Source organism: Neofelis nebulosa, chromosome 12 (genome assembly GCF_028018385.1).
Source record: "Neofelis nebulosa isolate mNeoNeb1 chromosome 12, mNeoNeb1.pri, whole genome shotgun sequence".
Classification (NCBI taxonomy): domain Eukaryota; kingdom Metazoa; phylum Chordata; class Mammalia; order Carnivora; family Felidae; genus Neofelis; species Neofelis nebulosa.
The window spans coordinates 51066747-51089208 of record NC_080793.1 but is presented as its reverse complement, the minus strand read 5'-3'; the positions used below and the strand labels follow the sequence as shown (position 1 = coordinate 51089208).

The 22462-nt window shown below is 37.0% G+C and overlaps 1 protein-coding gene and 1 non-coding gene across 2 annotated transcripts in view; both read right to left on the bottom strand.

Annotated features, from left to right (window-relative positions):
• Positions 1–22462, bottom strand: part of HAUS6 (HAUS augmin like complex subunit 6) — a 39369-nt gene that overhangs the window by 4328 nt on the left and 12579 nt on the right. Inside the window, exons 6-16 of the mRNA XM_058695251.1 lie at positions 21807–21872; positions 21209–21257; positions 17680–17850; positions 15189–15382; positions 14443–14569; positions 13867–13969; positions 12068–12149; positions 5414–5480; positions 5015–5200; positions 3513–3648; positions 803–1852 (exon numbers count right to left, since the gene is read on the bottom strand). Coding sequence (XP_058551234.1) covers positions 803–1852; positions 3513–3648; positions 5015–5200; positions 5414–5480; positions 12068–12149; positions 13867–13969; positions 14443–14569; positions 15189–15382; positions 17680–17850; positions 21209–21257; positions 21807–21872 — 2231 coding nt within the window. The remainder of the gene's footprint in view (positions 1–802; positions 1853–3512; positions 3649–5014; positions 5201–5413; positions 5481–12067; positions 12150–13866; positions 13970–14442; positions 14570–15188; positions 15383–17679; positions 17851–21208; positions 21258–21806; positions 21873–22462) is intronic.
• On the bottom strand, positions 5562–5692 carry LOC131492277 (small Cajal body-specific RNA 8). Its single transcript, XR_009251981.1, has one exon. It is a non-coding gene; the product is annotated as a small Cajal body-specific RNA 8 (non-coding RNA).

The window sequence follows — 22462 nt, the reverse complement described above, 5'->3', positions numbered from 1 at the left end:
CAAGAGGAGAAAGCCATGTTGGCATATTACATGAGATGGAGACAGAGATTAGAGCTGTGCTACCATAAGCCAAGGGACCCTTGGGGCTACCAAAAGCTGGGAGAGGCAAGAAGGATCCTCCTCTAATGGCTGTAGAGGGACTGTGGCCCTGCCAACCCCTTGATTCTGGATTCTAGCTTCCAGAACTTACTGTCTCCAGAGATAATAAATTTCTGTTGTTTGAAGCTACCTAGTTTGTGGTACTTTGTATGGCAGCCCCAGGAAATTAATACACTAACCTATCCTATTTTGTCACCCGTCCCCCTCAAATTTATTTCAAGGCAATCACTGATATCTTATTATTACAAGAATGATATTTAACATAGTGTTACTCAACATTTTAAATTTTTATTTATTTAAGTAATCTCTACATCCAACATGGGGCTTGAACTCACAACCCCAAGATCAAGAATCACATGCTCTTCCAACTGAGCCAGCCAGGTGCCCCCATTATTCAACATTTTTAGAACCATCCTCCACCAGCCAAGATTTTGACAAGATTTCTTTGTATTATAAAAGCAACTGGTTTGGTTTCATTTTCCACCCCTGTCCCACACTTACTGTAAACTATATACACATCACTTGAGATTGAGAAAGAAAGAACAGAAGTGATACGTTCCCTCCTCTCATTCAAGTCGAAGGAACAGAGAGCATATTTTGTCACATTCACAATAAAGGTCCTGTAGCATTCACTGCATACTACTGTTAGAAGTTGAGAGAAAACGTCAAGAAGTCAATATGCACAGGTCTAGTTAAACCTTACCTTTTAAGTTAGGTAGAAGTTCTCCAAAACTACATGGTACTGTGGTTCTCAATCTTTGTTCCACTGGAGAAAACTTAATTAGTGGTGAAAGAGACTGTTTTCTTTCACCAAGGGACATGCATAAAGACGGTTTTGTATAGTCAGTGTGCAAATCATGACTGTTCAAAAAGTCAAGCATATCATCTGTTTGCAGGTTTCTGGGAGTAGGGCTCAATTCTGGTTTGTGTCTTTCAAGTGTTTCAGGATTGGAAAAGTCAGTTTCTTCTCTTTTCTTGGACAGAGATTTTTTCAGAGCTTCATATCTACGGCAAATAGCCTGTAAATTAAAGTCTGATTCTGGAGTAGTCGGTCTTTCTCCCACAACATCCTCGGGAAAAATGCCACTGTGCACAGGACTATCTGGTTCCGGTTTAAAATTGGCCTCTGTACTACTGGAGCTATTAAGACTTAAGTGACCAACTTCTTCTGGAAGAGTTTCATGTAATATGCCAAAATCAACATCCTTTAAACTTGTGGAACTAATTCCACTTGATACTTGAAAAGAGTCCCATAACAGACTTTTATGCACGAAAGGTTCTTTGTAAGAAGCTTTTGAGTGGTCTGCTATTTTAACATGTTCCTCTTCACTGCTGCCCATCACAACGCTCCTATTACCTACAGCAGGGGAGAATGTCTCTGTTTGGCTAGTTTCTAAAAGCTTGTTCTGTAACGCTGCACACTCCAAACCTTGCTTGTACATTATTTTCTTGTTTAACACATCTGACTGATGCTGTGTTGACAGTCCACCAATGTGACTGGTCCCCGCATGTTTCTGAGGCACACACTTGAGGCAATCGGAAACAACTTTCTCTTCAGGCAAATGGAAATGGCTAGAATCGGATACAGAGGTTGCTGAGAGAAAACTGGTCCTGCTAAATTCTCTTTGATTATGCAACACAGGTAAGGATTCTGGTGATATTTCTCTATCTTCGGTATCCATCTGTATTAGTTCTGTACTTCTGTTACCTTCCATTTCCACAGCTTTTCTCCATGAGCTCCTAATTTCGCTTACTAATTAAATGAAAGGGGAAAGAACACAATTTACTAATATTCCCAAACAGAGCATGCAATTAAAAATTTCATTTCTAGTGGTCAATATAAACCTACTGACTACACTATATGTTCCACAGATATGCCCACTGGATGACAAGACTCCACAACAAACCAAAGAACAACAACATCAAAGAATTCCTTATCCAACTGATCACACATAAATAACAAAAACTGTCCCTGAAATGTGCATATATTTGCACACAGCACATAGAAATTATATACATTTGGGGCGCCTGGGTGGCGCAGTCGGTTAAGCGTCCGACTTCAGCCAGGTCACGATCTCGCGGTCCGTGAGTTCGAGCCCCGCGTCAGGCTCTGGGCTGATGGCTCGGAGCCTGGAGCCTGTTTCCGATTCTGTGTCTCCCTCTCTCTCTGCCCCTCCCCCGTTCATGCTGTGTCTCCTCTCTCTGTCCAAAAATAAATAAAAAACGCTGAAAAAAAAAAAATTTTTTTTAAAAAATAAAAATAAAAAAAGAAATTATATACATTAAAAAGATTTTCTGGGATGCCTGGGTGGCTCAGTCAGTTAAGTGTCCAACTCCTCATTTCGGCCCAGGTCATGATCTCACAGCTCGGGAGGTCGGGCTCTGCACTGACAGAGGGGAGCCTGCTTGGGATTCTCTCTCCCTCTTTCTCTCTGCCCCTCTCCCTCTCACACATGTGCACGCTCTCTCTCAAAATAAATAAACTGTAAATAAATAAAAATAAAAAGATATTTTCTTGTCCATCTAGGCCAGGGTTCAGCAAATTTTTTCTGAAAAGGGCAGATAGAGAAAAACAAAATGAAAAGGGCAGATAGTAATATTTTAGCCTTTGCAGGCCATCGGTCTGTGGCAACTACTCAACTCTGCCACTATAACATGAAAGTAACCATAAACAATATGGTGACAAATCCGCAAGGCTGTGTTCAATGTAACTTTATTTAAAAAAACACACAGGGCAAGCTAGATTTGGTTCACAGGCTGTAGTTTGCTGACCACTGATCTAGGCTGTGGCTAGGTTCAACCTGAACTGAATCAAGTTAACTTTGAATATGTCATTTCTAGCAGCAAAATGGAAATTTTATTTAATTCAACTAGGATGATGTGCCTTCATATGGACAACAATATCAGAATTTTGCCAACACAGATTATAGGTTATAAGAAAAAAGTACTGGGCAGTCTAGCTAGCTTGGAAGGGGTAGAAAAGATTTCTATACACACAATTTTTGGCTGATGCTGCTGACTGGAAGGACTTAGCCTATATACTCTATAAATGTTGATCGCAGGTCAGATGTGGAGGCAGAAGGTGTTTTAAAAATGCTCAACTGAAGTATTTTCCAGGAAAGAGCTAGTAAAACAACAAAAGCAAAACTGTAGAGTATCAGGGCATCATAATACTGCTTACAAATTGCCATATCAGTGAGAACACCCACACTTAATACTTCAATAAAAGTCCCTTACATCAAAACAAATTAAGAGCCATTGCCACTAAACTGAAAGATACAGAAAAATTTTATTTGTTTCTCCCTACCCCCTAGAAAATAAATTTAAAGTGAGTTTCTAGATGATATGTTAGATCTGGTTCTAACAGTAATGTCTGAGAAAGAAAATAAGTGACAGAAATCATTATAACTTACTCAAATTTTCTGGCGTTCGGGGAATTTGGTTCCTTGTTAAGAATGGGTTAGAAACTAGAGTATCAATTAGTTCCTGTAATTTTAGTTCTTTTCCTTTAGAGGGCTGTGGTGAGTCAGATAAAACTGCCCTCGCAACCTAAAACAGAAAAGGTAAAGCAAAAATTACCACAGTCACTGGTAGAATGCAACAAAAGCCCTGATGAGAATAAATCAGCACCTGATGGTTAGCAACCCCTCCAAGAGCAGTTGGCATGAAAAGCCACTCAAAAACGTAGCTCCCAAATCCTCTATATAGTCTGCTAGGCACGACCCTATAAGGTGAAACCAAATACAAAACTGTTTCCTCCCTCCTTTAACTGGATATCCCATATAAAGGAAAAAGTAAAAATCTTTATACCTGAGAAGACTTAGAGGTAATTCTAACTACACAGTGACCTAAGCTACTATCTGCCACATCTTTGAACTTGACAATTCTGTATTTGCCAAAATTACTAGGTTTAAAGCAAGCAGATTTTTCTTATTTATAATCCGTTTGCACAATAACACTTCTACTAACAAATAAAATACTCCCGGACAATATACTTCTTTGCCAGAAACCTCATTACCAGACATAAACTAGTAAACAAGGCATAGAAATACAATCTGAAATAGAGAAAAGAAAGTATACAGTATGAAAACAGAACTCTAGGGGATTTACTACTAAGCATAGTTTTCGTCCTTCTACTTTGTATATATTTCAAAAGTGATCAAATGCATCATTGCTCATGATGTCGGTTTTTCCTGACAAGAGACTTTTCACTGGCAATGCTCAGTAGTAATACTGTACTATTTACTGCAGAAAGTTTATGCAAATGCTCAAGTCATTCTCTAATGTTATTTTTATTACATTTCCCACAACATCGCTAAGCACTGTTTGAATTTGATTAAGCAGCCAGAAAATAATCAGCTACTTTATATTTCTGGAGACTGTGAGAAAAATTTGGTTTGGTGCATATTGATTCAGGTATTGGAGTTCCGTCCTTTATCTCAATCTTGATGCATTTAATTACTTTTTAAATATCTAGAAAGTAGAAAGACAAAAACTATGCTTAGAGATAATAATGATACTGCATAGTCTTTGTTCTAATATTAAAAAAAAGAGGAACCTTGGCTAAGCAACAGACATTTAGATTATCTTAATAGAACATAATCATTGGGTGTATTTATCTAACAATTTACGTAATGATTGATTCCAAAAACATCACACATGTATTATTTTTCTACTTTTAGAGATATTTATAGACTGGGACATGGGTTCTCAACCACGGATATAATCCTACTAAGTTTATATCTACGTCTACTTTTTGGGAGGACCAATTTGCTTTAAACATGATTTTCATTATCTGTGCCCTCCTTTCCCAAATTAACCCCAGTTAATCAATAATTATAACTTCTTTTACAATCTCAACGCCAATGAGAAAATAACAGATATTTCAGTACACTCATTACAATCTTTTTCTAACCTCTTCTACCATATGATCCTGCTCTTTTTGGAATGGATCACTATTTTTAGCTGGCAGAGACCCTGCAAATGCAGTATTCTCTGTATTTCTTGCAGTATTTGATGATGAAGAGCCTTCCATTTCAAATTTTGGTGTTTCCTTAGAAGGTGTTTCATTTCCTTCTCTAGGAGTTCTTATCTTCATGTCCTGAAGAAAACACACATGGAATAATAATAATTATGGCTGATCTTCATTAGAGGTTCTTGAGTTATCATGGTCAGTGGCACAATTAAAAAATTTCAATATTCCCACTTAGAGGCAATAGGAAATGCGTAAATACAAATTGGGATATCAACAAAAATAATATTTTATCATAAGTTAGTACAGCCAAAATTACTTAAAAATTGTTTTAAAATATACCTTTTCAAGCAATCTAACACTGTTTCTACCCGGTGATGAAACTGGCTGCAACAGGAAAGAAGCAGGTCTAAAGGAAAAAAGGATATCAAATCCAAGTTATACACAGGAAAGAATTCCATTCCCTTGCTATATCTGAATAATCTACAGAAATTGTCTGCCCCGTATCTGTCCGTTACGATTTCCCTCAATTCGTCCCGGTCATCAAAAGGCAGTTTATTCTAGGGAGGTACAGTGACAATCAGAGCAGTACTTCAGCCCCATTTGTGTATCAGCCTCCCAAATGGTGAACATCTTCCTTAACCACTACGTATTTCAAATCAACATTTTTTACAAGGTTGAATGACTTGATGAATACTCAAAAACTTGAGTACACGGTATAAACAAATTCAACTAACTAGAACTGCATTATTACATTACCTTTAGGCTTCAGATCACAGAATTTCATTGTACCACAGACTTTGTGATTTTGATACTTTGTGTCCAAAATCAATTCCTCTTATGCTGACTCTTGCTCTATAGCATGTATGTTAGTTATAGTAAAGTCATAAGGTTAATCAGTTTGTTTGCTGGATTCTACATATAGCATTCCTTACTATCTTAGATTCTCTTGCCCCTTTGGACAAAATAAAACCTCACACATCAATTACAAAACAAGTTATTAAGTTTTTAAAGCCTTCAAAGCAATTATAACTTGATCTTGAAAGAACTTTCAAAGTCAATCATGGGTATGCTCACTGGTCAAAGCTTTTCTACTCTAAGTAATACAAAAGGCAAGATGACCTGAGAGACCACTTTCAACCTCAAGCATGTCGGTGCTTTGCTTTCTATTCATGGCTAGTACAAAATTAACAGCTTTAAAACATTTTATGTAACAGCAAATATGCTTTTTCAAACTTTTTCAACTATGTGCTTCTTAGAATTGTTATCTACCTTCCAAACATAATTCAAGATCACTGAAACTGTTTAAGGCTCAATTTTGCCTCAACAGGATAATCTAGATGTCAAAGGAAAAATTAATCATCTACGATGATTTTATCTAAATTTTCCTAAAACTTTAACATTAAAATGATCAAAAAGCCCTCTGAGGCAGGACCAGCGATCTAAGATGCCACTAAGATGCCACCACGAGATTGCGAGCGCCTGGAGGACAAAGACTATGTCTTTCCAAAGGTTATTCCCACAAACTGGTACTTGGCAGTACAATACATGTTTGTAACTAATTGATGGATTGACTGAATCAATGAATAAATGTCACCTGAGCAAGAGGCTCTATAGATTTATGCCACCAAATTTTATTTGGATCATTCTTACAGAGCCTCATTAAAAAACAAAATGGACACCTATTCTCTAGCTTCTCTCTCATTTCTGAATTGGCAACATGCAATCAGCCCTACTAACATCTCAATCCAAGCCAACATGAAAGCAGCCCTGGCTCAATCCTTACTCTCCATCCACCTGCCATGCCAAAACCGAGGCCCATAAAATCCTAAGACTGTAATAGATAAAGAGAGACGGTGTTGATCCCACTGCGGGATTCTATCCTAAGGAAAGAGTACTTCCAAAAGAAAATAAGAAACAACATTCTTTTTACAGTAAAAAAAAATTTAAGGAAAATCTGAAAGTCTAAAAATAAATGAGGGGTGCCTGGGTGGCTCAGTCAGTTAAGTGTTCAACTTCAGCTCAGGTCATGATCTCACAGTCCATGAGTTTGAGCCCCGTGTCAGGCTCTGTGCTGACAGCCCAGAGCCTGGAGCCTGCTTCAGATTCTCTCTCTCTCTCTCTCTCTCAATCTCTCCAGATTCTCTCTCTCTCTCTCTCTTTTCAGATTCTCTCTCTCTCTCTCTCTGCCCTTCCCCTGCTCACACTCTTTCAAAAATAAACATTAAAAAAAAATTTAAAAATACATGAAATGTTACAAAGCCTTTGTAAGTGAAAAATGGTAATATAAAGAAAACATATATACATATACTAAAAAACTATACTTATATTAGTGTTTAGAAAATTTTGATTAGAATTAAATTTATGTATGTTTGTAAATAAAGCTCAAAAAACAACTTGGGAAGAAAGTCTGACAAGTAATTTGTTAGAAATTTTAGCTAATTGGAGCACCTGGGTGACTCAGTTAAGCATCCAACTTCAGCTCAGGTCATGATCGTGCGGTTCTTGAGTTAGAGCCCAGCACTGGGCTCGCTGCTGTCAGCACAGAGCCTGCTTCTGATCCTCTGTCTCCCTCTCTCTGCCCCTCCCTCACTCACTCTCTCTCTCTCTCTCAAAAATAAACATTTTTTTAAAAAAGAAATTTCAGCTAATTATTTCTCATTTTTATTTTGTTGTTATGATATATCTACAATTAAAGAAATAACAAACAGAAATTATAAAAAGAGAAAGGAAATTAGAATTCGGTTTCTAAGACTAAAGATATTTAGTTGGCATTCAGGCAAGATCGTACTGCCCCATCTCTGAAATGCAATAAAGGAGAAACTGAAGAGGTTAAAGGTCTCGGTCTAAAAGTGCATCACCACACTAGAAATATCATGGAACCCTCCCTTCCAGAAACCACTGCAAAGAAAGGTAGTGTCCACAATTACAGCGAAGGTATCACCAATCAATGGATTCTGGGTTTAAGTATAGTGAAGCCTCCATCAGCTCACTCTGATCAAAAACAACCATGAGACTTATGGAGAACATTACTGATATTTTGGTACCTGTGGGTGACAACCACATGTGAAGGGGCTAATAACTTATGCTAAAAACTACATTCTTTCCACACTTTTTAATGGAATAGTTGTATTGTTCATATCCACATATGAATTTCCAATTAACTACTTTGATACTGACCTAAGATGCCACTACAAACAACAGCTGAACTTCACGTAAGAAAAGGGTATTATTAGGGGTGACTGGCTGGCTCAGTCTGTGGAGTGTGCAGCTCTTGTTCTCAGGGTTGTGAGTTCAAGACCCATGTGGGGTGTGGATATTACTTAGAAAAATAAAATAAAATCGTAAAAAACAGAGGGTATTATTTTAAGTACAGTCCACCTACATTACACATTACTAATGAAACATTTTATTACAAAACACCTTTACAGTAAAGAATTCTAAGCAATAAGCTTATTTACACATGACTCAACTCTTCTCCTTTCTTCTGTTCTGCTATCAGGCAGTAATAATCATTCATATACTATTAAGCATTTATCCCTCACCACCAAAAGCCTCCCCTTACACTTCCCTTCAATATCCCAAACCTTCTATTACAATTAAGTATCCCAAGGGGCACCTGGGTGGCTCAGTCAAATGACCAACCTCAAGTCAGGTCACAATCTCACAGTTCATGGTTCAAGCCCCACATGGGGCTCTGTGTTGACAGCTCAGAGCCTAGAAACTCTTTCAGATTCTGTGTCTCCCTCTCTCTCTACCCCTCCCGGACTCACACTCTCTCTCTAAAATAAATATAACAGTTTTTAAAAAAAATTAAAGGAGCACCTGGGTGGCTCAATCAGTTAAGCATCTGACCTCGGCTCAGGTCATGAACTCGGGGTTCATGAGTTTGAGCCCTGCATCAGGCTCTGTGCTGACAGCTCAGAGCCTGGAGCCTGCTTCAGATTCTGTGTCTCCCCCTCTCTCTCTGCTTATCCCCTGCTCATGCTCTATCTGTCTCTCTCAAAAATAAACATTAAAAAAAAATTAAGTATCAAAGATGAGCTTGGGGAGCCTTGGTGGCTCAGCTGGTTGAGCATCCAGTTCTGGATTTCAGCTCAGGTCATAACCTCCACGTTAGACTCCATGCTGAGCGTGGAGCATGCTTAAGATTCTCTCTCCCTCTGCCCCTCTCCCCCGCTTACTCTCTCTAAAAAAAATTGAAATAAAATAAATAAAATTTAAAGAGATGAGCATGGAAGAGGATAAATCTGGAAATCAAAGTGTATTTAGGGGTTCCTGGGTGGCTCAGCTGGTTAAGCATCCAACTCCTGATCTCGGCTCAGGTCATGATCTCACAGTTTCATGGGTTCAAGCACTACATCAGGCTCTGCACTGGGGATTCTCTCTCTCTCCCTCTCTGCCATTCCACTGCTCGCGTGCTCTCTCTCTCAAAATAAACATTTTTTTTTTAAGTGTATTTAATACAATCTCTTTTCCTATTCTAAGTGATTTCCATCTAAACTAAATTCTTAGGAGCTAAGTGTCTGGCTCTTGTAGAATTCTGATAGTGTATCTTAGTACAAAATTCTACTTCAAGAAAGAATCTTGAGGGATGCATACGTGGTTCAATCGGTTGTGTATCCAACTCTTGCTTTTGGCTCAGGTCATGATCTCATGGCCATGGAATCAAGCCCCGCTGGAATATGTTTAGGATTCTCTCTCAGAGCACCTTGGTGGTTCAGCCAATTAAGCATCTGACTTCAGCTCAGGTCATGATCTCACAGCTTGTGGGTTCAAGCCCCACATTGACCTCTGCACTGATAGCATAGAGCCTGCTTCAGATCCTCTGTCTCTCTCTCTCTCTCTCTCTCTCTCTCTCTCTCTCTCTGCCTCTCCCCAGCTCGTGCACACATGCTCTCTCTCTCTCTCTCAAAAATAAAAATAAAACATTAAAAAAGAAAAAAGATTCCCACTCTCTCCTTCTGCCCCTCCACTGCTCATGAAGTGCACGTGCGCTCTCTCTCCAAAAAAAAAAGAATCTTGAAGTTCAATGAATTCAATGGAGTTCATAAATAAAATCCTATCTATGAATCAATCTACTAACTCCATCAATCTTTATTTAGCCCCTTAAGGTCGCAGCAAGTGACCTTAATCAAATATTTCATTTGCTCTCTCAAGGAAAGAGAAACCAAAAACATAATTGAGATTGGGAAGCATCAACTATTCCCCTCTAGCATGCTTAGGGAGTAAAATAGAGAAGCCCAATAACTTCACTAGCTCTTCAATGTCAAATCTCCACAATAGATTGCACTATTTTTCTTAAGGTACTCCAAGAATCAACATCATATCCAGATCTAAGAATAAAAAAATAAATCTTCCACAAGAAATCCTGACCTTCTGTGAATCGGGAAATTACTGCCAAGCAAACTGCCAATAGCTCTATTTCACATATAATCTGACTCTTGTTACGGTGTTTCGGTTTATTAACTTATTAAAAGTATACAGAATGAAGAAGACTTCAATTAACATATAAGTTTTGACTCTTGTTATGGTGTTTCAACTATTAACCTACTTAGAGTATACAGAATGAAGAGAGCTTCAATTCATTTAAAATTTAGAATTTTCTTTTAGAATTATCCTAAGTAATTTGTTTCCATAACTGTGCCTCAATTATATGGGGAAACTGGACTGAAAGACCCCTATTTAGATCAAAGGGTAGTCAGAAAACAAAAAACTTTAATATAACAAACCAGTTGAGTATGTCTGTGTTTGATTGCCACTTAATAATGCTTAGTGTCAATAAAGATTAAATATATTCCCCAGGTAGACTACATACATTTAGAAATTTTTGCTTATATAATTTGGCATCTGTTTTAAGAGCCAAAATGAGATAATAAAGAAAACAGGCAATAAAAAAAATTAAGAACACTCCTGAAGGATGTTCTAATAAACAAAAGTTTAGTTTTCTTCACATGTTAAATTTTGGGATTAGAGTGAATCAGAAGTCTTCCCTTTTTTTTTTTGTTTTGAGAGACAAAAAGCAAGGGAGAGGGACAAAGGGAGAGAGAGAATCTTTTTTCTTTCTTTTTTTTTTTTTTAATGTTTATTTGTTTTTGAGAGAGACAGAGACAGAGCACAAGAGGGGAAGGGCAGAGAGAGATAGAGGGAGACACAGAACCCAAAGCAGGCTCCAGGCTCTGAGTTGTTAGCACAGAGCCCAACACAGCACTTGATTCATGAACCTTGAGATCATGACTTCAGCCAAAGTTGGACATTCAACCGACTGAGCTACTCAGGCTCTCCAGGAGAGAGAGAATCTTAAGCGGGTTCCATGCTCAGCAGGGAGCCCAACACAGGGCTCAATCCCACCACCCTAAGGATCATGACCTGAGCTGAAATCAAGATTGGATGCTCAACCGACTGAGCCACCCAGGTGCCCCTTCCTTTTTTTTTAAAGCATGGAACTCTGTTTATCAAATGGCATATAAAACCCTCAATATATAATACACATAAAAAACTATTTGCTCAGGTTGAAGTAGAAAAAGGTTAGACCAGTGACAGGTTAAATTAGTTTCATCCACATCACCAGAGGGCGCTGCAGAACACAGTCTAAAAACTAGGAGACAAGATCATCTCAGAAGCCCTTAAACTCCTGGATTTGGATTTAGTCAATTGGTCACAAGTGGTTTCAAAGAAGCTCACAGACACAAAAAGGCAAAAATTCCCAAACTTGCACTAGATAATTTCCATACATGTTTTTCTTCAAAAATTAGATAATCCCCTATGAATCCCAACATTTAGATAAACAAAAGAAGGAAAAATAAAAATGCCTCTGTGTCAGAAATGTTTCAATCTTTCCTGAAAATATGGATCCACATGGAAAAATATTCTCTAGTTAAGAGAAGAAAATTAAAAATGATCCCATAGTACAGAAGCTTGGAAATTAGGTGAAGAAGATGAAACTAAATTAATGAAGGGGGGAAAAAATCAATATGAAAATCAAATTTGTTCTACCTGTTGGTTAGATCATGCACAGTTGCCGGTATATCACTGGCTCTCCTGCAATCATTTTCTTGGTTATGTTGCTTAGGTATATCTAAAGGAACATAAAAATTAATTACTCTTGAATTATGTTTGTATATCCTAATATTCAGGGATCTCTTGAAATTCTAGAAAAACTTCTAAACAAAAAAAAAAACAGAAAATCACAATATGAATGCTAATAGGAAAAAAATCATTCAATTGTGAAAGTATACAGATAGGACAGATACAGAATATCTAGTAATAAGCTTTTTTTTTTTTAATGTTTATTTATTTTGAGAGAGAGTGCAGTGAAATCGCACGAGTGAGCCCAATGCGAGGCTTGATCACTTTGGCCTGCATGAACTCAAATATGGCCTACATCTATTGCCTGCCCTAGCCTAACTACATAATTCATACATTTTTTATGCATATATTCCTCCTCCTTTCTTTCTAATATTTACTGAACTCAATAATTTCTTGCACACGAGTACTGGGCAATTGGGGAAACTGAATATAAAATGGATATTAGATATTGTAGAGAAATGAATTTTTTAGGTGTGATAGTGGCACAATAGTTGACGAAGCTGAATATGAGATACAACAGAATTATTATTAGCTTTTTAGATATGACATTACTATAGTAGTTACATAGGAAAAGTCTTCATATTTTTATGGGAATGCATGCTGAAACACTTTCAGTGAAGTGTTACAATGTCTAGAACTTACTTGGTTTAGCAAAAATACAAATATATATATATATGGCAGATGTTGATTATTAAAACAGGTAGTATTTGGATAATTATACTATTCTTTCATGTTAAACAGTTGTGGGTGTCTATACAAAACCTTGTAAACAAATGTTTATACCACCATTACTCATAATACTGAAATAGTCCAAACAACCCAAATATCCATCAATGGATGAATGGATGAATAAACAAAATATGGTTTAGTCATTCAAAAGAATGTATTCATAAAAAGTAATGAAGTACTAATACATGCTACAACTTGGATAAACCCTGAAAACATTGTGCAAAGTGAAAAATTCTGCAAATGAAAGAAGCCAGACACAAAAAGCCTCATATTGAGCACTGGGTGTTGTATTTAAGTGATGAATCACTGAATTCTACTCCTGAAACCAATATTGCACTGTATATTAACTAACCAGAATTTAAATAAAAATTTGAAAAGAAAAAAAAAAGCCTCCTATTATAGGACTCCTTTTATATGAAATATCCAGCATAGACAAATCCATAGCAATAAGAAGTACATTAGCGGTTGCCAGGGATCAGGGAAGGGGAAAATGGGGAATCACTGCTTAATGTGTACAGGATTTCCTTTTGAGATAATAAAAATATTCTGGAGCTAAAAAATGGTGATGGGGGATGCCTGGGTGGCTCAGTCGGTTGGGCGTCTGACTTTGGCTCAGGTCATGATCTCACAGTCAGGAGTTCGAGCCCCGCATCGGGCTCTGTGCTGACAGCTCAGAGCCTGGAGACTGATTCAGATTCTGTGTCTCCCTCTCTCTCTGCTCCTCCTTCACGTTCTCTCTCTCAAAAATAAATAAACATTAAATTAAAAAAAAAAAAAGTGGTGATGGTTGCACAACTCTGTGAATTTACTAAATGCCACTGACTTGGAACACTGCAATGACTGAAATAATATGTGCATTTCACCACAATAAAAAATAATTGGAGGGAAAAAAAACAAAGAATGTAAAGAAACTGCTATCATAGTGAAAAATAACTGATCAGAGGAAGGTTTAAGAGAGACAAAAACAAATAACCAACCTGGAAGTGAAGCAGGATACCGCAAAAGAATACTCCTAGCATACACTTCTTCCGAGGCAGGATCAAATGAAAGGGGAGACATTGGTGGTAAAAGATCCACAGCCTTAAAACACAGAAATTGTCATTTTGAAATAAACACATTTACTCGTTACCATAGTAACAGTGCTAAATTAATCTATGAATGGATGATTTTCCCCCTAGCAAAGATGGAATTACCAAGCATGGCAATTATCTCATAACTATTTTTAAACAAAGGAGTACAATATTAGAACAAGGGGACTACTCTGTCCTCCAACTGTGCCTCAAATGTAATACTACCTAACAGCAAGAGAAAAGTCTCATTTTCTTTTTAATATAATCCTCTGAGTCTAAAAATATTAACTATAAATCAGAAGGCAACCTGATAAATACTTGAATATGTATTTAGAAAATTAGAGAAACCAAAACATTTAAACTTTAGGCTCAGATGCCAAGATGACAACCACGCAAAGCATTCCTAGATCATTTGTAACATGATAAATCAAAAGACTGCCTTACACTAAACTACTCTCCAAAAGGCAAGCCAACATTACTTACTGGAGTCGAACCTTTAACTAGACTGAAAGGAGACAGACCAAGAAATTCTTTCCACTTTTTATGCCATTCTCCTTGCCGTTCAGCAACAGAATGTTTTATAGTTGTGAGATCTTCTTTTACTTTACACCTATGATTAAAAAAAGAATTTCCTTCAAAACATGAATATATAAAACAAGTATTGAATAAAATTTAAGACAACAGTTTGTAGAGAAAGGGAAGAAAATATAACTGGAAGTTCAACCAATACAGCATGTATGAACTGAATAAACTCTCACAGTGAACATTCAGTTCTGAAAATACTTTTCCTTTTAAGACCAGAAAGCAATCATACATCAATTATTCCATTTATCCCTTTAAAATATTGTTTTTTCCTAGTTCTAAACTCAAGTCCAAACTCTACTCTTACTCTGTCCCTCCCAGCTCCTCCACTCAAATAACAAATTTTTCTAAGGCTTAGTTTATTAGTTTTATTATACAAAAGAAAAGCTTGAGAAAAGTTGAAATTATTTCATAAAGAATAATCCCTTAGGGCAAATAATTTATTCTAGAAAGAAAACAACATTAATTTTCCTTTCTACTTTATGTGTCTCCCCAGGAGTCAATGACAAGGTTTTTAAGTTCTAATAAAATGCTCACATTCGTTTGCCAAAGCTGAAGAGTTGTCAACTACACACGTTGTGCTGAGAAATTATCAAAACCACCCTATTCCTCCCCCAGTACCATAACAAAAGATATTTCTGGGATACCTCATACGCTTCAGATCTGATAATCTTTCTCTCTGAAGTTTGGTCTCTTTTTCAAGGAATTGAAGGTCTATTGTCAGTCTTGCTGGGTCAGCCTGATAACGTTCATATTTCACTACTTTCAAAACTTCATTTAATAACTGAATAACTGTTAACAGGTTCAATTTTCCAGCCTCATAAACATTTCCTATGTGCAACTAAGGATTCAGAGGGGGGGAAAAAGTGGTTCTTAAGATTATGAACTGTTACATAAATATATTTATGTTTCTTATTATATAAAAAGCTTACCTTAAGAATGAAAAAAGTCAAATGTCTACCCAAAACTGAAACCAAGTAAATAATTTTGGTCCAAAGAAAACTACTGTGAAAGAATTAACATGCAGTGCTATATTGTTATATTATGCAAAAAAAGTTGCAAACTAGAATAAAAGAAATGCAAACAAACAAAGCAAAATGAAGACTGAGAAGAAAAAGGTTTGGTGAAGGATCATAAATTCATGTTTTGTTTTGTTTTTAAAATTTTTTTTAATTTTTTGATGTTATTTATTTGAGAGAGAGAGAGAGAGAAAAGCAGAGAGGGAGATACAGAATTCAAAGCAGCCTCCAGGCTCCAAACTGTCAGCACCGACCTGGAGGCGGGGCTCGTACCCAGAAACTGTGAGATCATGACCTGAGCTGAAGTTGGACCCTCAACCGACTGAGCCACCCAGGCACCCTCATAAATTCATGTTTTAACAGAAGTTGCAAATTGATGTCCCTTAATGGCTGAATCCAAACTTAGACATGTTTATTTGGCCTGCCCAACTCCAATATTTTAAAATCATTTGAATTAGCTGCCAATCAACTAAAAATCTTAAAATTTCACATAAATACCACTATTTTTCCAAAAAGAAATATATATGTTCCAAAGAGAAATATATATGCTCCAAAGAGCATATATTATCTACCTACTCCCTCTATACAGGAATCTGAATTTGCAGACTTTTATGTACTCTGAATTTGAAGTGCCTGGCATGTTACCTATTAAAGTGAAAGCTCTTCAGGGTCACAACAATATTTTACCTTTCTATCCCCTGTTATCATTAATATTTGACATATTAGATACTTAATAGAGTGTGAGTTTACTAAGAAAACAAATGTACGTAGACAGATGGAAATGTCCCATAAGCAAGTGGAAATAATTTCATGGAGTTTGGGTTGAAGGCAAGAAACTTGAAATACCAATTTGGGAATATTATTGTACAGGATACTGATGAAAACATAGAATTGAGTAAGAAAAAACAGATGAATATAATGTGGGGAAAAGCAGGCATTGATGGAACAATGGAAAACACTTTCATTTGAAAGTCAGAGAAAAAGGAAGCGGTAGAAAACTGAGAACAGCAGTATGAAAAAACACAAGAACAAAGGCACTGAGGTCACAAAAGCTAAAGGAAGCAAAATTTTACAATACTTAGCATCAAGATGAAAGAGAAACCAGAAGATAGAGACTTTTTTTAAAAAAGGTTTTTATTATTTTCAAGTAACCTCTACACCCAACATGGGGCTCAAACTCACAACCCTGAAATCAAGAGTTGCATGCTCTACCGACTGAGCCAGCCAGGCACCCCAAAAGACATTTTAAAAAGAAATTCAGCAATTAGGAGATCATTAATGCTCCCCTTTGAGAATTTATAAAGAACTAGTACCAAGGGCGTCTGGATGGCTCAGTCGGTTAAGCACCCAAATTCAGCTCAGGTCATGATCTCACAGTTCATGGGATAGAGCCCCGCATCGAGCTCTGGACTGACAGCCTGCTTAGTATACTGTGTCTCCCTCTCTCCCTTTCTGCCCCTTCCCTGCTTGTGCTCTCTCAAAAATAAATAAATAAACTTTAAAGAACTATACCAGATCATCTTCCTACTAAGTAACCTCCTTCTCCTCTCTACACTGTATGATGTAGCACCATAAAAGAAATGAACAAATTGGGGCACCTGGGTGGCTCAGTCGGTTAAGTGGCTGACTTCGGCTCAGGTCATGATCTCACAGTCTGTGGGTTCGAGCCCCGCGTCGGGCTCTGTGCTGACAGCTCAGAGCCTGGAGCCTGCTTCTGATTCTGTGTCTCCCCCTCTCTCTGACCCTCCCCCGTTCATGCTCTGTCTCTCTCTGTCTCAAAAATAAATAAATGTTAAAAAAAAAATTAAAAAAAAAAAAAAAAGAAATGAACAAATTAATAAAAGCTTGTGTGTGTGTGTGTGTGTATACACACACACCAACAGCCCTTTATGAAAGTTTTACTAAATATATTCACAAAAATAAATTCTGAAGACAAAAAAATTTTAAGAAAAATATACAATATTCATTATGTATTTGCTATATGTAATACATACTATATATTAAATACATATATTTTAGTGTGTGTGTGTATAAATATATATATATGTAAAATATATATATGTAAAATAATTTCATGAAGAGAGTTCTTCCAAAAACTTCTTTTATATCAAATGCTTACCTGACCCATTTGTTTCTCAATTTTGTCAAGTAAGAGCCTTGGAATATCGATAGCGACATTAGTTCCATCTAAAGTATACTGGTTAACAAGACTAAGGACTGCATTAACAACTTCTCTTTCTTTTTCCAAAAACGTGAGTGTTTCATTCACTGAAGCCCACAATGACCGCACCTTTGAAAACAGAGAGAAGGTCTATACATAATCTGTACATACATCAAAGTAATGCAAAACACAAATATATACTCACTCCCAGGAATAAAGTATTCCTGGAATGATTTCTGGCGAGAAAATTAACGATCTAAAAGCACTAAAATTAATTAATTAATTAATTAACCATCTAAAAGCACTGATACTACTTCCAAAGGGGCTTTAAAACTAAAGAATTTCTCAGAAGATTTTTAGCCAACCATGGTTTTCAAAAAAATCTAAAAAATCGAATGGTACCAAGATGCAATTAGCATTTCCTGTGTTTTGATATGCCACCAATCTAACAGAAACTTTTCAGGGAGAAATAATAAAGATTTTCAGGAGGGAAAAAAAAAAAAATACTACACATCAATTTTAAGAGTTATTCAAGTTTCTGGGGCGCCTGGGTGGCGCAGTCGGTTAAGCGTCCGACTTCAGCCAGGTCACCATCTCGCGGTCCGTGAGTTCGAGCCCCGCATCAGGCTCTGGGCTGATGGCTCGGAGCCTGGAGCCTGTTTCCGATTCTGTGTCTCCCTCTCTCTCTGCCCCTCCCCCGTTCATGCTCTGTCTCTCTCTGTCCCAAAAATAAATAAAAAACGTTGAAAAAAAAAAAAATTTAAAAAAAAAAAAAGAGTTATTCAAGTTTCAAAAGGTAAAAATGTGAAAAACCATGTTCATTATTTTTTTAATGTTTATTTACTTTTAAGAGAAAGAGACAGAGGTGTGAGCGGGGGAGGGGCAGAGAGAGGGGGAGACAGAATTCAAAGCAGGCTCCACGCTCTAAGCTGTCACACAAAGCCTGACTCGGGGGCTCGACCCTACAGACCACAAGGTCATGACCTGGGCTGAAGTCGAACACTTAACAGACTGAGCCACCCAGGCACCCCAGAAAAACCACTCTCCTTTAAAAGCTAAGAATCTTAGGTGGCTCAGTTGGTTGAGGCTCCAACACATGATTTTGGCTCAGGTCATGATCTCACAGTTTATGGGACTGAGCTCATGAACCGTGCACTGACAGCATGGGGCCTGCTTGGGATTCTTTCTCTCCCTATCTCTGCTCCTCTCCTCTCTTTCTCTCCCCTCCCCTGCTCATGCGTGCCTGCACCTGTGTGCTCTCTCTCAAAAAAAAAAAAAAAAAAAAAAAAAAAAAGAAAAACCAAAGAATCTTAGGCATATATTAACATGTCTATGTTCATTAAAATTCATATATAAGTATGTTTAGAGATGACAGCTACACTTGTTTATTTCAGAGAGAAAGCAAGCGCACACACACACTACAGCAGGGGACAGAGGGAGAGAGGGAGGAAGATAGGGAGAGAGGGGGAGAGAGGAAGAGGGAGAGAGAGAGAACAAGAGACAGAGAGAATCTTAAGCAGGTTCCACACTTAGCACAGAGCCCTATGTGGAGCTCAATCCCATGACTCTGGGATCATGACCTGAGCCAAGACCAAGAGTCAGACGCTCAAATAATTGAGCCACCCAGGCGTCCCAGTAGCTATACTTATGGTGAACACAGCATAACACAGTTGTCCAATCACTATGCTATACACCTGAAACTACTCTAACATTATGTGTCAACTATACTTCAATTGAAATAACAAAAAAAATTTTTTAAGAATGTTCATAACATTTCTATTTATAAAAATCAAAAATTGCAATTAACCCAAAAGTTTACCTAGAGTAAAAAAAACCAAGTATGTTGTGCAATATATTCATAAAATAGAATACTACATAGTATTGGGAATGAACATACTATGACCTACATATACAACAGCATGGATAAAACAGCATGAGTCAAAAAAGACAAATACAAAAAAATATATTCTATATATTCCCTTTTATATAGAGTTCAAAAAAAGGCAAACAAATCTTTAAGAAGGGAGAAAAGTATTTAGTTTTGGGGGGAGGAAATGGTTGTGAATGAAAAGGGGCTTGAGGCTTCTGGGGTAATGTTCTGTTAAACTATATGCTGGTTACATGGGTGTATCATTTTGTGAAATTTTTTCAAGATATACACTTAAGATTTTTGCACTTTTTTGTTTGTATATAATGCCTCAAAAGAATTTATAAAAGTGGGAGGTAGGTAGGGAAATAGAATAATTATACCCATGTTTGTGTTTGTCTTCCCATGGTCTAGAGGTCTCACAAGATGACATTTCTTTGGTGAACAAAGATCCAGGATCTGATTATCAAATTTTTACTTTTATCTTGTCAATGGCTAAAAACTGACTGGACTTGGGCAAAGTGAACATTAAACAAACTCAGGAGAGATCAATGTGAAAACTTTAACATGTTTCACCTCAACATATTAAATTTACAATCAAAGATATAATGTTCAGTAATAGGAATATTCATATTCACTAGTTGGAAGTTCCACAATAGAGTGACTTTGCCTCTTTCCTTCACTACTGTAGGTATAATATGTAGAAGAATGCCTGGCACATGGCAGTGATCAATAAAAATTCAATGAATTGGGGGTGCCTGGGTGGCTCAGTCAGCTAAGTGTCCAATTCCTGATTCCAGCTCAGGTCATGATCCTCACAGTTCATGAGATTGAGCCCCATGTCGGGCTCTGTGCTGACGGCACTGAGCCTGCTTAGGATTCTCTCTCCTTCTCCCTCTGCCCCTCCACCACTCATGTTCCTTCTTCCTCTCTCTCACTCTCTCTCTTTCTCCCTCTCTCAAGTAAATAAACATTAAAAAAAAAAAAAAATTCACTGAATGGATGAATAATTATTTCCTGAGGAGGGCACTCACCTTTTCCAGTGACAAAATGCCTGGAAAGCCAAATTAACACCCAAAGCAGCCTGGTGATCATAAAATCAGAACAAAGAGCTGGACAGAGATTTCATCTACACACAAAGGCCTAAGAAAACACTCCAATCTCACATCAAAGCCAACCTCTGAAAACCTCATATCATTTATGTCTATCTAGCAGATTCCTCCCTACTGCCAAGCCAGCCTCAATGTGACTTCTCATTTTTCTTCCATACTTACCATCTCCCTTCAGATAACATATTTGATTTAGATAAATTAATACTACTGATTAAGTTACAATCAATCAGGCTCAACTTTTCTTGCTGACATGAAAGATTTTAAATTAACAATATTTAACACTGCCTTTGTATATATTTAGTCTTACAAATTATAAGCTAGTTTTCAATTATATTCATGCTTTTTAGAAGCATCCTGTTGACACTGTAATATATCACTTATGAGTTTTAAAAAATAGTAACAGTCTTACAAAAAGAAATGATAAAGACAAAATAAAGAGTCCAAATGAGTAAAGATCGCATATGACAAAAGTAAGAGATTAAATCTGTCCCTTAAAAAGTTGCCTCACCTTTTGGATTTTCTCTTGTATATTACTTTGGTCATCACAGGGTTCCATTCTGGTTAAAAATTAAATTATTTCATTAGCCATTCTTTAAAAATCACATGGTAATTTACCACTCAAAAAGCAAACAGATCTACAAACCCACTCACTAAAAACCATTCTAATTAAAAACAAAAATCAGGCACCAGGTGGCTCAGTCAGTTAAGCATCTGACTTCAGCTCAGGTTATGACCTCACAGCTCGTGAGGTTGGGTTCTGCGCTGACAGTGTAAAGCCTGCTTGGAATTCTCTTTCTCCCTCTCTCTCTCTCTGCCCCTCCCCTACCTGTGTACACACGCGCATGTTCTCTCTCTCTCTCTCTCTCTCTCTCTCTCAAATAAATATATAAATAAAAATAAACAATAAAAACAAAAATAAAATTCTAGCTCAAAGCAATAAATTTATTAGAAGAACTGGACTAGGAATCGAATTATGTTCTAATCCTATCATGTAGCTATTGATAACACTATTTTAACTGATATTTCTGAGACCCTCAGTTTCCTTACTAGTAAAATCCAGGAGCTAAACTAAGGCAACTTTCAGCTCTAATCTAAAAGTCACTTACTTTTTTATTTGGTTTTCCTGTCCCATACACTCTGATCTCAAATTTCGTACTTGTTTAACTGACAATCTGTAAGAAAACATATAAATGACGACTATAATTCCATTATAATTAACTGGTATAGCCTACTTTGATATTTTCCCCCATTTCTTATCTTTGCTCAAGACTTCTGAAGACTAATCTTCCAAATACACCCAGCAGCCAGCTAAAGGACTCTAGAGTCCTTTAAGAGTTATAGAGTGATCTAACATAGAGGCTGCTGTTGAGATGGACCAGGACTTCTTGGCTCATAGACACTCTGACTTCAAGTAAAAATGTTGGAGGTAAGACTATCCTGCTCTCTAATGCTTCTATCACATAGAAGTTAATGTTAACTTCTTAAAGTTAAATGTTACCTAAGACAGACGACATTGTAGTTTCAAGGTGATTTCAAAGGATTTTCTAGCTTTCACAACAACACAGCATTTAAAAAGTTACCTTACTAGAGTTGTTTATAATCATAAAAAATTAAACATACTCTATTTCTTGAGAGTAGGAACCTTGCCTGTCTTAATTAATGCTGTAGGACCAGTGCTAAACAATACCCAGCAGACCAAAGTAACTCAAATAAAAATTTGTTGACAGAATGAACTTAAATATAAAATAGTATGAAATGGTTA